Raw genomic sequence first — 13,042 nt, forward strand, 5'->3', positions numbered from 1 at the left:
AATGACGTCATGAAGCAATTTATGAAAATTTAATTACCGAGCGAATCTCTGCATACACTAACAAACTGTTCTTCAACTTTGACATAAAAATACTTGTCTTTGGGTGGATTCAAGCGAGAAATAACTGAAGTAGATAGCACCTCTCGAGTGTCCTACCTATTGCTGAAAATTTTCAAGCATAGGCACGAGACAGTATGTGGTATGTGCGGTCAGTTTATTTTTCTAAACACGAAATATTCTTTGAAATAGAAATTCATATACATATTTTGTGGTAGTATCAATGTGGTACGATTTTTCTAGTGAGTAAAAATCTAGGTATGTAATAAAAATGGCAATTAGCCAATTGTATTAACAATACTTATAAGGTTGTTTCTGCAAGAGTCTCAAACTATCAGATACACTCGACCACTTAAGTCGTTACATAATTGTGTATAAGTGTATATGTTTAAGAATTGATTGGCCAAATATCTCTGATAGTTTCAAATAAATCCTTAGCATCTGCTGAAACATACCTATAATTTACTTACTCAGAGCCTGTTTCTTTTCAGCTTACCAACACCACAGAACACATTTTTAAAGTATAAAGGAAAACGCTCTGTACCGGGTAATAGGTAGGTGGAAAACGCCCAGTGGTCAAAACTGCCAAATAAGTTACCATGGAAACAATATTTTGACAACAGTAACATTTGAAAATGTCCGATTTATTAAATAAATCAGGAATTTTTTTTGATGAAGTTGATAAAATATGTATTTTGGAACCCGAAGTGTCAAAGTTAACAAACGATTTAAAAGAAGAGTGCCAGATTTATGCAGAAAGTAATTAAAAAGGAATATATAAATCTTTGGAATATTTCAAATTTTATTTGATCGAACTAAAATTTGACCTTTTAGAAATAGACGAGTTCCAGAAAATAGCTAATAAGTTTATTACTATGGTTGAAGAACTAGGTAAAGAAGTTGAAAAACAAAAAATTAAGGCGATAGGAGCAAGAAATATATTGCAGAGCATGGAAAAACAAAAAGAAAATAATCAACAGCAGTTACAGGTTTTTAAAAATGTACTGAATATGGTTCGCTTTTAGTTAAATTTTTTACCGATTTTTAGGCGTTAATCACTGAAAAATCAATGGAGCTGGAGAGGTTAAAAATTCAGTTGAACTCGCTACAAAAAACGGAAATGGAACAAAACGAAGTGATAAATCAACTAATGCATTATTAAAAATCTATTAAATAATTTATTGTGGTATATTAATATTATAACAGATAATACAATGCTAAATAAAAATAAATTGTATTACTAATGTACAAGATATTTATTAAATCCTTAAAAAAAAGACTGTCAAAAATAAATATACAGAGAACTTCTTTATTGGTATACAAAAATCACTGGCTCGCCTGTTAAAACGCCAAGGAAACCGAAACGACCGTCTAGGGCAAAATAAAATTATAATGATACAAATTACAATTAAACCACCACAGTGTTCTTTAACTGAAGGCACCTCTACCATGGCGTTTAGAAAGGAAACGTTAACCATTAATTCGTGAAGCTGGGCTCGGAGCATTTTATGAAAAAAGTTCAAAATTATTTACACGATCTCACACATTGTTTTATAGTCGTTTAATATTTACAGGGTATTTCACTGAATTTTTCATAATGGTCAGAATATTTCTATGCGATCATAAAATGCTCAATTACACATAAAAAAACAAACCAATTCTTCTGTAAGTTATCTCTAAACTAAACTTAAACTAGGTTTCGTATTTCCCACAATATCTGGTTGACCAGGCAGCGCATGAAAAATTCACACAGAAGGCTTTGATAGCGATAACCGGCAATAATCTTTAAAGTATATTAAATTTCGCTAGTTTAAAACACAGAATAACTATTTTATAGACCTAAAAGTTTTAAATTTGTTTCTATTTCAGTTTAAAAATCTAGGAGGCACTGGAAACAAATGAAGATGAACAATCGTTCATCTGACACAGCTGATTATGACTGACATAATAGGCGGATTCTTCTGCTTGCGATTGTCACATTAGAACCTGAAATGAGAGCAGTCGATTGGTTGGATTTTAAAACTCATGGCAGAGGTTTAAATTCAGCCAATCAGCTCCTCTGATTTCAGAGCAAAAAAACTTAGTGATGTCAGAAAGTTTTAGGAGGTATAAAAATATTATTCTGCATTATAAACTGTTGATATTTGATATGCAGGGGTTTTAAATGATGCTGATCGAGTTTATGCACCCGGATTTTTTATAAAAATATGTCCCTTGATTATCCGATAAATTGTATTTAAAAAACATCGACAGTCCATAGCCAACTATTTTGATAAGTGTAGAGGCTTGCAATGTATCAAAAAAATAAAAAATCATTAGAATTGTGCGGCACAAAAAAATTCTAAATTGGTGTCTTACTTGATATTTTTGATTCGTATTATTCAACTGTAAAAATTTATTCCTAGGAAAAAGGCATCGTAAATAACTCAAACAAATAAAATACAATAGAGCATTTTCGTCAGTTGAAAAAGTCAAAAATAAAACATTTCGTAAATTTCTTGAAAACTTGCATACAAATTTGCTTTAAGTATCAATTTTTTTTTAAATTTCCTAATTCGTTATTTCAATCGATTTAAATTTTATGTTAATCGAATTTAATATACTGATTAAGTCCAAACTGATAAATATTTATTTCTCACAATATACAGGGTCCTTTGAAGTTATTGACGAAAAATTTAAAATTTCATTTTTCATTTCTTTTGAATCGAAAACGAAAAGGGGTATAATTTTTTAAACACGGACATTGTCAAGATACTTAAATAAATAAAACATGCAATCATATTAGTCATTGCGCCTACCTGACGTACATCTTTTGCTTTTGTTATGGGTGTGGTGTCATTTGGTTTACTTCAATTGACAAAATTGTCAAGATTCATAGTGCTTTGAAAACAAATGAAAGAAATTTTGACAGTTCCGTTAAATTTTCATCAATGACCAAAGTTCATCAAAGTTCAAATAATAAAAAATGAAATTTACACGAAATATTCTTTAAATTAATTAATCAATATATTTGAAACACATATTGTCCTTCATGTGAAAATTGCAACTTTAATCATCTTAATCTTTGATAATTGTCAAAGAAAATTTAACGGAACTGTCAATATTTCCCTATAAGTAGTGGTCAGTTGTTTTGCTGCCAAAGCACTCTTTGTGAAAATGGATAATTTGGTATTTTAAGGAAATCAAAGAAGTTTACCACAACGTATGAGGTATCGTCGTAATCACAAAATTTCGCTGAATTAAAAAATGCGAAAATCCAATACAATGGCCATAAAAAAAGTTGAATGGTACTTCGCCTTCTGCCATATTTGAATGCCAAGCAAAGAAGTGTCTTAAAGATGTTTCAGGTTTACAAAATGCACCTCTTTCCATTTTTTGATTAAAAACACAAAAACAAAAATCAAAATTTTCAGCGTTTAATTTTTTGACACGTTATTAGTCATTAAACTTCGCAACTTTGCCCTAATTCGAACGACCTTGTGGATTATAAGTGTAAATATTGCATATTAAAATGTTTCTTTGTGCCTCTTTTTACATTTTAATTTACAAAAAAAAACGAAGCGATATCCAGGCAATCAGAAAAATGATACAAAAATATTTTTTTATCTTTTCGCAGGTCTGTAAAAACTAGTTCGCTTCTCCCTCGATCCAAACTCGCGTGTTTCTTTCAAGGCTTTTGTATGCGTACCTGTACCGAATATCGTGAAAAATAAAACTACCCCCACAGCGGACAAACAGAACTGAAACTAAACGGAGAATAAGTTTACACTATCCTTTAAAAAATACTTGAAATAATGTGAAATAACATAAACATACTGTTCTTTAACCTATTATTGTATAAAAAAAAAGAACGAATGGTTCACGCTGTAGTGTCGATCTGTGACTCATTTTCTTCAGTCTTTGCCCTTTTCGGATCACTCTCGCCCGGCTCCGGGGCGGCCGACCTTTTAAGAATATTAGACTTAAACTGTACTATTATAGCTGTCATGTTGTCACAACCCGTGCCGTCACCCATTGTGTCCGGCGCTAAGCAGTGGTCGAACATCTGTGGGGAAAAGTTACCGTTAAAATTGACACATAAATTGTTTATTTGTTGTAAGTATTATACGGATTGTAACTTTCAGTGCGGGGTCGGGGTAGAATCAGAAATTATTTTTTTTAATCAATCAGACACTCGATTTTTACATTCTCGTCTACGCCGTCACTGAGCAGTTCCCAAACCAGGTTGTATGTGCATTCTTATAAGTGCCTGTTGCTACCTTTTCATATCAACTGTATGAAATTAACGGAGCGGAGATAATTTTGTAAAAACAAATCGCTTTTGAATTACTGTAACATGTTATTTTCAAGTCAGCATTTTTTTACATCGATGCCAACAAAATCATTTCAAAATATTTTAAGAAACACGCTAAAAATGTAATTTCTTCAGTGAACTGAACCTTTTTCTGGAAAATCGAGCCTGAGACATTTGAACTACTTTCTCAAAATATCCTGAAAATTATAACAAATACGAAATAGTCCAAAACAACAAGCAATTTTGTGCTTGAAAAAAGGTACTATACAAATAGCACACATTTATACAAAGTGCCAAACATTAATAACATTTTCTATTGTTTCTAAAAAAAAATAATATTTGCTCAATTTATTCAAATATTAATTAATATTAGTACGTAGAGACTACCATCATTTTCTGGACACCCTGTATGCTTGGAGCTCTTTACACACTCTGTACATGTAATTAAACTTCAATGTCAGTTTCAACACTTATGAAGGATTTCTCGTGTTTAACGAGGAGACAGACAAAAAGTAGTTCAAACGTCCCAGATTCGGTTTTTGAGAAAAACTGCACAACGAAAAAAGTAGTTTTTGAAGTATTATTTGCAAAAAATTTATATTACTATTATTACAGTTTTTTGTGAAAAATTCAGTTATATATTCAAAATATTTTTAACTTTATGTTTTTCTTCGGAACCCCGACATATTTTATTTAATACAAAAAATTTCCTAACAAATAAAGTGTCAATATGTGAAAAAAAATATCTTTGTAATTCAACGGTGTACATCAAAACAGCTAGATAGAAAACCGCTTTACGAAATAAAAAATTTTCATATAAAAAAGTTAACCAGTATCTTAAAAAATAGCCAAAACTGTAATTTTTTCAACGAATTGAGATTTAAAGATGCAGTTTTCAACTTTAATTTTTTTTCGAAAATTGAAAATGAGACATCCGAACTACTTTTTACCTATCTCAGGAATCCGAAAACCATCCAAAAATGCGATCAAATAATGTGCTTTGTTGATTGGTGGTCCTCTGAAAACGTTTGGAAGATTTCTCGTGTTTCCCGAGGAGATAGACAAAAAGTAGTTCAAATGTCTTGTTTGTTGTTTGTTGGTTTGTCAAAGTAAGTTAACAATTTTGGGCTGTATTTGTGATGTTGAACATTTTTATTTGCGTAAATTTTACATTTTTATCTTCTATGTACTCAATACATTTTTAAAACGTCTCATTCTTTGGAACCCCCAACTTATTAAATTTTTTTTTAAACAAAATTTTCTTACAAATGATGTGTCATATGTAATATTTGAAAAAAGTATCTGTATCAACCGCGTACAAAATCAAATATTTTTAAAGTAAAAAAAAACTATTACCTCAGGAATCCGAAAAACCTTTGAAAAATGTGATCAAATAATGAGTATTGTTTTTGGACAATGTGGTCCAATTTGAACACATTTGGTAGATTTTTCGTGTTTCCCATGGAGACAACCAAAAGGTAGTTCAAATGTCTCATGCTCGATTTTTGAGAAACGTGCATGACGAAAACTTCATCCTGGTCCGTCTATCAAAGATCCCATCCTTATTTGTGATGTTGAACATTTTTATTTGCGTAATTTTACATTTTTGACGTTTAAATACTCAACACACTTTTAAAACGTCTCGTTTATTTTTGGAACCCCAACTTATTTTTTTTAAACAAAATTTTCTTGCCAAAGGAAGTGTCATATGATATTTGAGAAAAAGTATATGTAAATCAATCGTGTACAAAATCATTTATTTTCAAATAAAAAAAAACTTATTATCTTAAAAAATGTCCAAAATTATATAATTTCTTAAGCGAATTGAAATAATAAAATATAGTTTTGATATTTTAATTTTTCTCGAAAATCGAAGCTGGGACATCTGAACTACTTTTTGTCTGTCCCTTGGGAGAATATGTAAAACTTTCCGAGATTGGTAAAATCAGCTCGCCATATATCTACCGCTATGTTTAAATTAAAATTTTTCAATTTTGATTAACATTTTTTTTTAATACAATCAATAATCTCCGATTACTACCTGTGATAAGAGAAAAATGTATAAAATGTAAGATAACTAATCAGATATATATTTTTTTATACCATCCATCATATAAAATCTAAAATAATTAATAATAAAATTAAATTAATAAATTGTAACAATTAAGAAATTGTTCTGGTGCAAAACAAGTTTCAAGTTTAAAAAAAAGTACAACCGCGTAAAAAAAATTACACCTACCTCCTCACAAATGTGGGACAGATCCTCGCACGCCGCTATCCTGGGCTTGACGAAATCGACAACCTCTTGACTAGACATAAAATTCCAGATGCCGTCGCAGGCGAGTACCATAAACTCGTCCTCGCCCGGATTTATCGTCAACGACTTCACGTCAGGCAGAGCCGTGATCATCTGCTCCCTATCCGACATCTCCTTGTTCTGTTTGTAAGCGTGATCGCCGATGGCCCTCGATAGATTCAGTCCTCCGTTCACGCGACCGTCGGTCGTCACTTTACCGCCGGCCTTCACTATCCGTGCCCTTTCCGGTTCGTCCTCCGGCTTGTGATCGAAACTCATCTCCACAGCTTTTCCTAAAGGCGACGTTGAAACAGAGATTGAAAAATAATTGTTATTTACTCTCACAACCTCGTCAAAACAGGATAAACTTTATTTGGAACTTACCATTCCGGCAAACGATGCACCTCGAGTCGCCAGCGTTGGCCACGTACAGTTCGTTTCCCCTCAACAGGGCCACGACGGCCGTACAGCCACTATCAGATCCGGGCTCTTCTTTCATGTTATTTCCGAACTCGAGGTCCTCCTCGTCCTCGTCGTCGATGTCTTCTTCGTCCTCCTCTTCGTCTCCTTCTTCTTCCGCGGAACTCTCTTCCGATCCCTCCACTTCTATGGCGGCGTTCACGCCGTCCTCGTCATCGTCGTCAGAACTACCGTCTACTATAATAAAAGGACGTCAAGTCAGTTAACAAACTATGTGAGGAAATAAATTCGCGAGAACGACAAAGGGGTAACATGTAACATGTATGATGTATTCTTCTAATACAGCACAGAGAATCCTAAAATGTTGAGTATATAGAAGTGTCCGTTATTTAGAGGAGTTAAACGATGGATATAAGACACGTTTAATTTTATTTAATATATTATCAGCAGAATGAAGTGTGTTACATTATATTATCAAAATATGTAAAAGAAAAATTAAAACACCATAAACCTATCATAAATGTAATTAAAAATATATAGGTACATTCGTACATGGAAGAAAAACCAATAGTATCAAGCTTTAACATTTTAAAACCCCTACAGATATTTGAAAATACGTACACGTAAAATCTACTAGAGTAGACCCGCTTCTGTGAATTAATCTTTAAATCTCGGTCATTTTTATTTTTTTTTTCATTTTGTTATTAAATATTTCTGATCTCAAGTGTAGCTTGAGAAATATTCTTGGCGAATTTGAAATAGTAGTTACAAGTTCCTCTCCTTCAATCTCAGTTTCGATTCAATTCAATCGATAATAGACATTTGGAATTTCAGTTATTAAATAACAAAATAAAAATGTTAACGTTTGCGTTTTATAGACAATCAATCACACTTTTAGTAAAACAATAAGAAAATTCATCTCTAAACTATAAAAATGCTGAAATACAGGAATTTCTTTAATTTTTCACAGTAAAAGATCACGGAAACCATGGGCACCCATGTAAACATCGGAATATACCTTTCCTTTTCTGTCGAGAATTTTGTAAAAATTCTCAATAATTACGATTAATTCATATGTTAATAGTTCCAAAAAAGCATTTTCTGAATATTTAAAGGGCGTGTAAAGCTCGAGAAATGTAATGATAAAAACATAAAACAAACATAAGAAGTAAAAATATGCTTTTTTTCCTTACTTTCCTTAATGGTTCATCATTCACATCACATCCATTTATATTACAGGTTAAATCCACAGTTTTTTACCGTCACATGCAAAAATTTGTTACAAACTATTTATGGGTACACACACATGTTCGCAAGTGACCCATTTTTAAGCATTAGGTCAAGAGCGCCAACAGGACGTCGCAGGAAGGGTCTACGGCGGACTGGCGCCGGCGACCAGATGCTTACTCATATACCGACGACCGACTCCACACACAAGGACTCTCCTGCAAACATTCGAACCGACAACACCTCTTTTTCCACAAGCTTAGTTTTCAATAAAAATACTTTATTTGTACCCTTGAGAGAGCGTTTTATTTTTGCTGTACAGCGAAAGCAACCCACATATTGAAATCCATGTTAATGCGTTGATTGAACCCTTACCTTGGACCTTGACTGAGTTTATCTAAAAAATTGAGAAGCAAAATAATTTAGTCATTTTATGTTACTCATTAAATTTTGAGAATTTTAGGTTGAAACGTTCTGAAGGTTCTTCGGTGAATGCCAAAATCTTTTTGCGACGTAAACTTCAAAGCAAAGAAACTATCCCAAAAAATGTCAAAATAATTCGATAGATTATAACCCATTAAAAGAGAATATAAAAACAGGTTATAACCTGAAATTCTCAAATCTTGTCTGAATAACTGACCAAAGACATAAAATGTGTAATTTAAACATTTTTTTTTGCTTCACGGCTTTTGAGATAAACACAGTGAGGATTCAATATACACTAAAACCGTTTTAAAATTGCCATTACGTCACGAGTGTCTCCTAATACCAAAGGCAGTCATTGCAGATGTGAATTCATTATTTGTTAAATGCGCCAAAAAGAGATCAATGATGGTATACATGTCTTCATAGTCTCAATCTATCACAGACAATCGTTCCAATATTTTATGTGTATTAGAGTGGAAGAAAATAGGTGACATTTGTTGAGTATTAGTTTAGACTGTAGTTTGACTACCGCAGTTAAAACAAAAGAGAGCCGAAAATAAAAAAAAAAAATTTTTAGAGTGATTTCGATCGCGTCAAAATACTAACTATTGTTTATATTTTCCGAGCGTTGAAATATCGATTTTTTGGCATATTTTCGTAACCAGTATTAAAATTTAGGAGATATCAAAATTTGGGAATTGTCAAGATGACATTTCAATTATATGAAAACAGTGACTAATTTGATTAGGATTTTTCGTCTTAGTTCATACGAATATTGCTTGTGATGCAATGGAAACGATACAGCAGTTTTAGTGTATTTATTATCCATTAGTAGATTTCTCTTTTCTCTTTTCATGTTCTTGTCAAAGTTTCTTAACCTTGTTGACATAAAATCCAAAGTCATCCATGTTTTTTTCATAGGGTCAATAACCAACAAGTTTTACTTATCTCGTTCCATGTTTGTTCCTTGACCATTTCTTAACGCAAATGTTTTTGTGGGAATTGCACGAAACAAAAGGTCTGTTTCGCATTAAAATTATTTTTTCGAGCGAAGTCTCTCAATATTGATTGCAACTTGGCTTTCCAGTCGTCATCATTTTGAAAGTTTACATAAGTATATTCACTACACACAGTTTTAAAGGAAATTTTATGCTTGGGACGAAATTTTTCCAAGCAATTGTTGGAAACTTTGAAGCCGCAAGTTTTGACCAGCTTGTAACACTTTTTGTTTCAGCAGAAGTCCAGATACAGAAATTTGTCTCCTTGTATTTAATAATGTACAAACCAGTTGTAAGAAATGATTTTTTTTTTTTTATTATTTTAGGCGCCCTCCAAATTTGTAGTGAATAATGATTTGAGTTCAGAAAATAACTGGTTATATACAAGGTTGATGTTAGCGTTCTTCATATGAGCGAGAAGCAGCAGCCGCACTTTGATGACACTCCCCGTAAATAAATCATATCTAGTACTTCATTGTTCTCATAAACATGTTTATAAAAATTTTGTTGTCACTTGTTTTTGGGGATTTCCAAGAAAATTATGACAAAAAAATTGCCTGTTCCAATGAGAATACACACTTACTTAAAACTCTATAAACAATTTAATCACAGCAACATTTGATTCCACTGACAATTCAAAGTAAGGGAATGTTTTAATCATTTTTTTCTTGAAGTTCGTTATTTCAAAATGTATCAATCTAATTTGTTTCCGTAGACATAACATTTAAATTCTGAAGATTAAATTCCCGTTAACGTTACGATATTTAAGGACATTTTATAAAATCAGTTCGGATAAAACAAGTTTTTAAAAATATCAATTCTGACTTACCGTTCGGTCCCTCGAAATTTTTATCTTCCTCATCCTCCGTGTCTTCGCTGTCTTCCCCGAAGTCGAGCAACGTTTTATAGAGCTGCTTCGCATTCCTCTTGGGCCTCACGTTCACTGGGGTTTTCGACACTTTCGTTTTAGCCAAGGCTTTACCTTTACCCTTCGAAGTCACCTCCCCGTTTTCTTGGGAAACGGAAGAACTAGTGACATCATCCTTTGAGTCCGACTCAGACACTTCTCCGTTCTGAGAAGAAACTGGTATTTCCTCTTTTTTCAATTCTGAATCGGCATTCGATGGCGCCACCGCCGCTTCTTTACAATCGGGACTATCTGACGAAGTTACTTTCCCCTCAGGTACGGAACCGTTAGTTTCAGAATGTTTTTCCGGTTGGTCTAAAACAGAAAATATTCACAAGTAACTTTTATTATTATATACAATAATTTCACCTTCCACATCCAATGCAGTTTTGGCCTCATTTAAGTAGTTAGATGAACTACTAACTTCATCGGTACTACTAGCACAACCTTCCGAAGAATTTACTTTAGAATCATCAGCCTCAGAACTTGAACTGGCCACCGAGGACTCACCTTCCTTCTTTGCCTTTAAAAACGGCGATTTTGGGAACTTATCACTATCTGCTTTCTTTAAGGCTTTGTGTGCTGGGTTTACCAAATTCGTATACTTCTCAATGACTTGCTCAATAGGCATAGCCGCTTCTTCGTATAAATTATCGACATTCTCTTCATCGTCGCTTCCCTCTGTCGCTTCTTTATCTCCAGCAATTTTTTTTAATACATCTACTACTTTCTTAGTTGCGATGGTAGCATCGAACCCCAGGAAACCTTCTATCAATGCTTTAGTTATATCACCGTCTTTATAAGCCTGAGTATCTTTGACAAACTGTGGAAGATTCTCCGAACAATACTGGGCTACTTCGTGGCCTCCATGCCCGTCATAGACAGCAAAGAATGATGTGTTTGCATCAAAACCTAATATACAATTATGTGCGTCCTGGAATAACACAGGCGTGATTAAAATAAATAATTATCAATGAAATATAAACATACTTCCTGGGTTACGCGCCAGCCTTGCATTGAACTGGAACCACACTTCAATTTATCGTTCACTTCGTCACTCGAAAATTTCTTAGTAACAGGTGTGGATAAATAAGAACCCATTTTTGAAATATATTAAGTCTTTTAACAAAACAAACGTGAAACTACAATATTAATGGTGCCGGCAGAAAAACGACTTGTTAACTTGCATCCATGCTGCCGCTGAACAAATTTTCTTGACACCTGACATTCGCTAAGAGGGCGCTGAACAGACGCGCCAAAAGTTACGTAATATTAAAAAGTTGCGGGAATTTTAAATTCTAAAGCGTTTTCGTTTAGTGTTTAGTGGAACTCATTTATCAAATCGTTATCATACCTAAGATAATATATTACTTTCACTTCTTAGTATTCTACAAGGTGAAAAGAATCAGTGAAACTGTAATAAATGTATTGTGAAATTGTATTAAATACAATTCTTTTTCTATAGATAATGCTACAGTAATTAAATATATTCAGACAGTAAACACAGATTATACAAATGTAAATATATTCTTACTATAATTTGATTAATTTGTATTGTACTGTTGTGGATCAGAAATAAAATTGATAACTAGTGATGGGAGAATTCGAATGCAAGAATCGATATCCATTCGATTCTTAAAAGTTCTCGCTGTACTCGAGAACTTTTATGCCGGCATTCAAATACTTGAGAATTCATGATGAGATTTCGAGTATCTCTCAGGACAGGCAGATAGATGGACTAGACACTAGGCGGATGTGCTTTAGAGGCCAAAATTGAATGTTTTAAAGATTTGTTGTATTGTCAAATAATTTAAACTTTTTACTTATTTATTTATTACTTTTTTTTTAAATAAAATCCCAAACTAATGATTTGCAGCCATTTTCATTTTAAAAATAAAAATCCAATAATTATAAAATAACTAAAAACATCAATATTTAATAACGGAAAATGCTCCGTGAAACAAACCACATCTCTCGTTCGTTGCGAGGTTTCCTTTAATTACTAACTGCTAAACTACCGTCGATGCGAGTACGAATAAAAATATCCCAATGATGCATTCGAATCCACACCGTGTCGACGACATACACCGATTCCGCATTGCCACTGTTCTCGAGTCCTGTTCTCGGATACTCATTCGATCTCGGTCCGGTACTCGGTTCTCGGATAATCATTCGATTCTTAAAAGTATTCGTGTACAGAGTTTTCGATTCTTAAAAATACTCGATTCTGCCCATCACTATGATAACTAATCGCACATAACACGTGACTAATCGCTCAACGATCGATGATGCATGAAGAACACGACCCGAATACTGGTCTAGAACATAGAAAAAATAATATACAAGATAGAACGAAATCTCCCTAAATAATCCACTAAACCATTACCACAGCGCCTCTGGTGATTTGGAAGCCTAAC

The 13,042-nt window shown here is 33.1% G+C and overlaps 2 protein-coding genes across 2 annotated transcripts; one reads left to right on the forward strand and one right to left on the reverse strand.

Annotated features, from left to right (window-relative positions):
- Positions 1-692: 692 nt before the first annotated feature.
- On the forward strand, positions 693-2,362 carry LOC108914807 (intraflagellar transport protein 20 homolog). The gene is made up of 3 exons (XM_018720699.2): positions 693-816; positions 892-1,046; positions 1,106-2,362. Exons 1-3 carry the CDS (start codon positions 693-695, stop codon positions 1,217-1,219), a joined length of 393 nt encoding a protein of 130 aa, XP_018576215.1. The 3' UTR covers positions 1,220-2,362.
- On the reverse strand, positions 1,223-11,843 carry LOC108914808 (probable protein phosphatase 2C 21). The gene is made up of 6 exons (XM_018720700.2): positions 11,616-11,843; positions 10,995-11,559; positions 10,548-10,940; positions 7,032-7,304; positions 6,591-6,940; positions 1,223-4,102 (listed from the first exon to the last, which is right to left on the reverse strand). The coding sequence occupies exons 1-6, from the start codon at positions 11,724-11,726 to the stop codon at positions 3,917-3,919; spliced, it is 1,878 nt and encodes a 625-aa protein (XP_018576216.1). The 5' UTR covers positions 11,727-11,843; the 3' UTR covers positions 1,223-3,916.
- Positions 11,844-13,042: the final 1,199 nt, after the last annotated feature.

The sequence above is a fragment of the Anoplophora glabripennis genome, unplaced genomic scaffold, assembly GCF_000390285.2.
Source record: "Anoplophora glabripennis isolate ALB-LARVAE unplaced genomic scaffold, Agla_2.0 scaffold1180, whole genome shotgun sequence".
Taxonomy (NCBI): Eukaryota; Metazoa; Arthropoda; class Insecta; order Coleoptera; family Cerambycidae; genus Anoplophora; species Anoplophora glabripennis.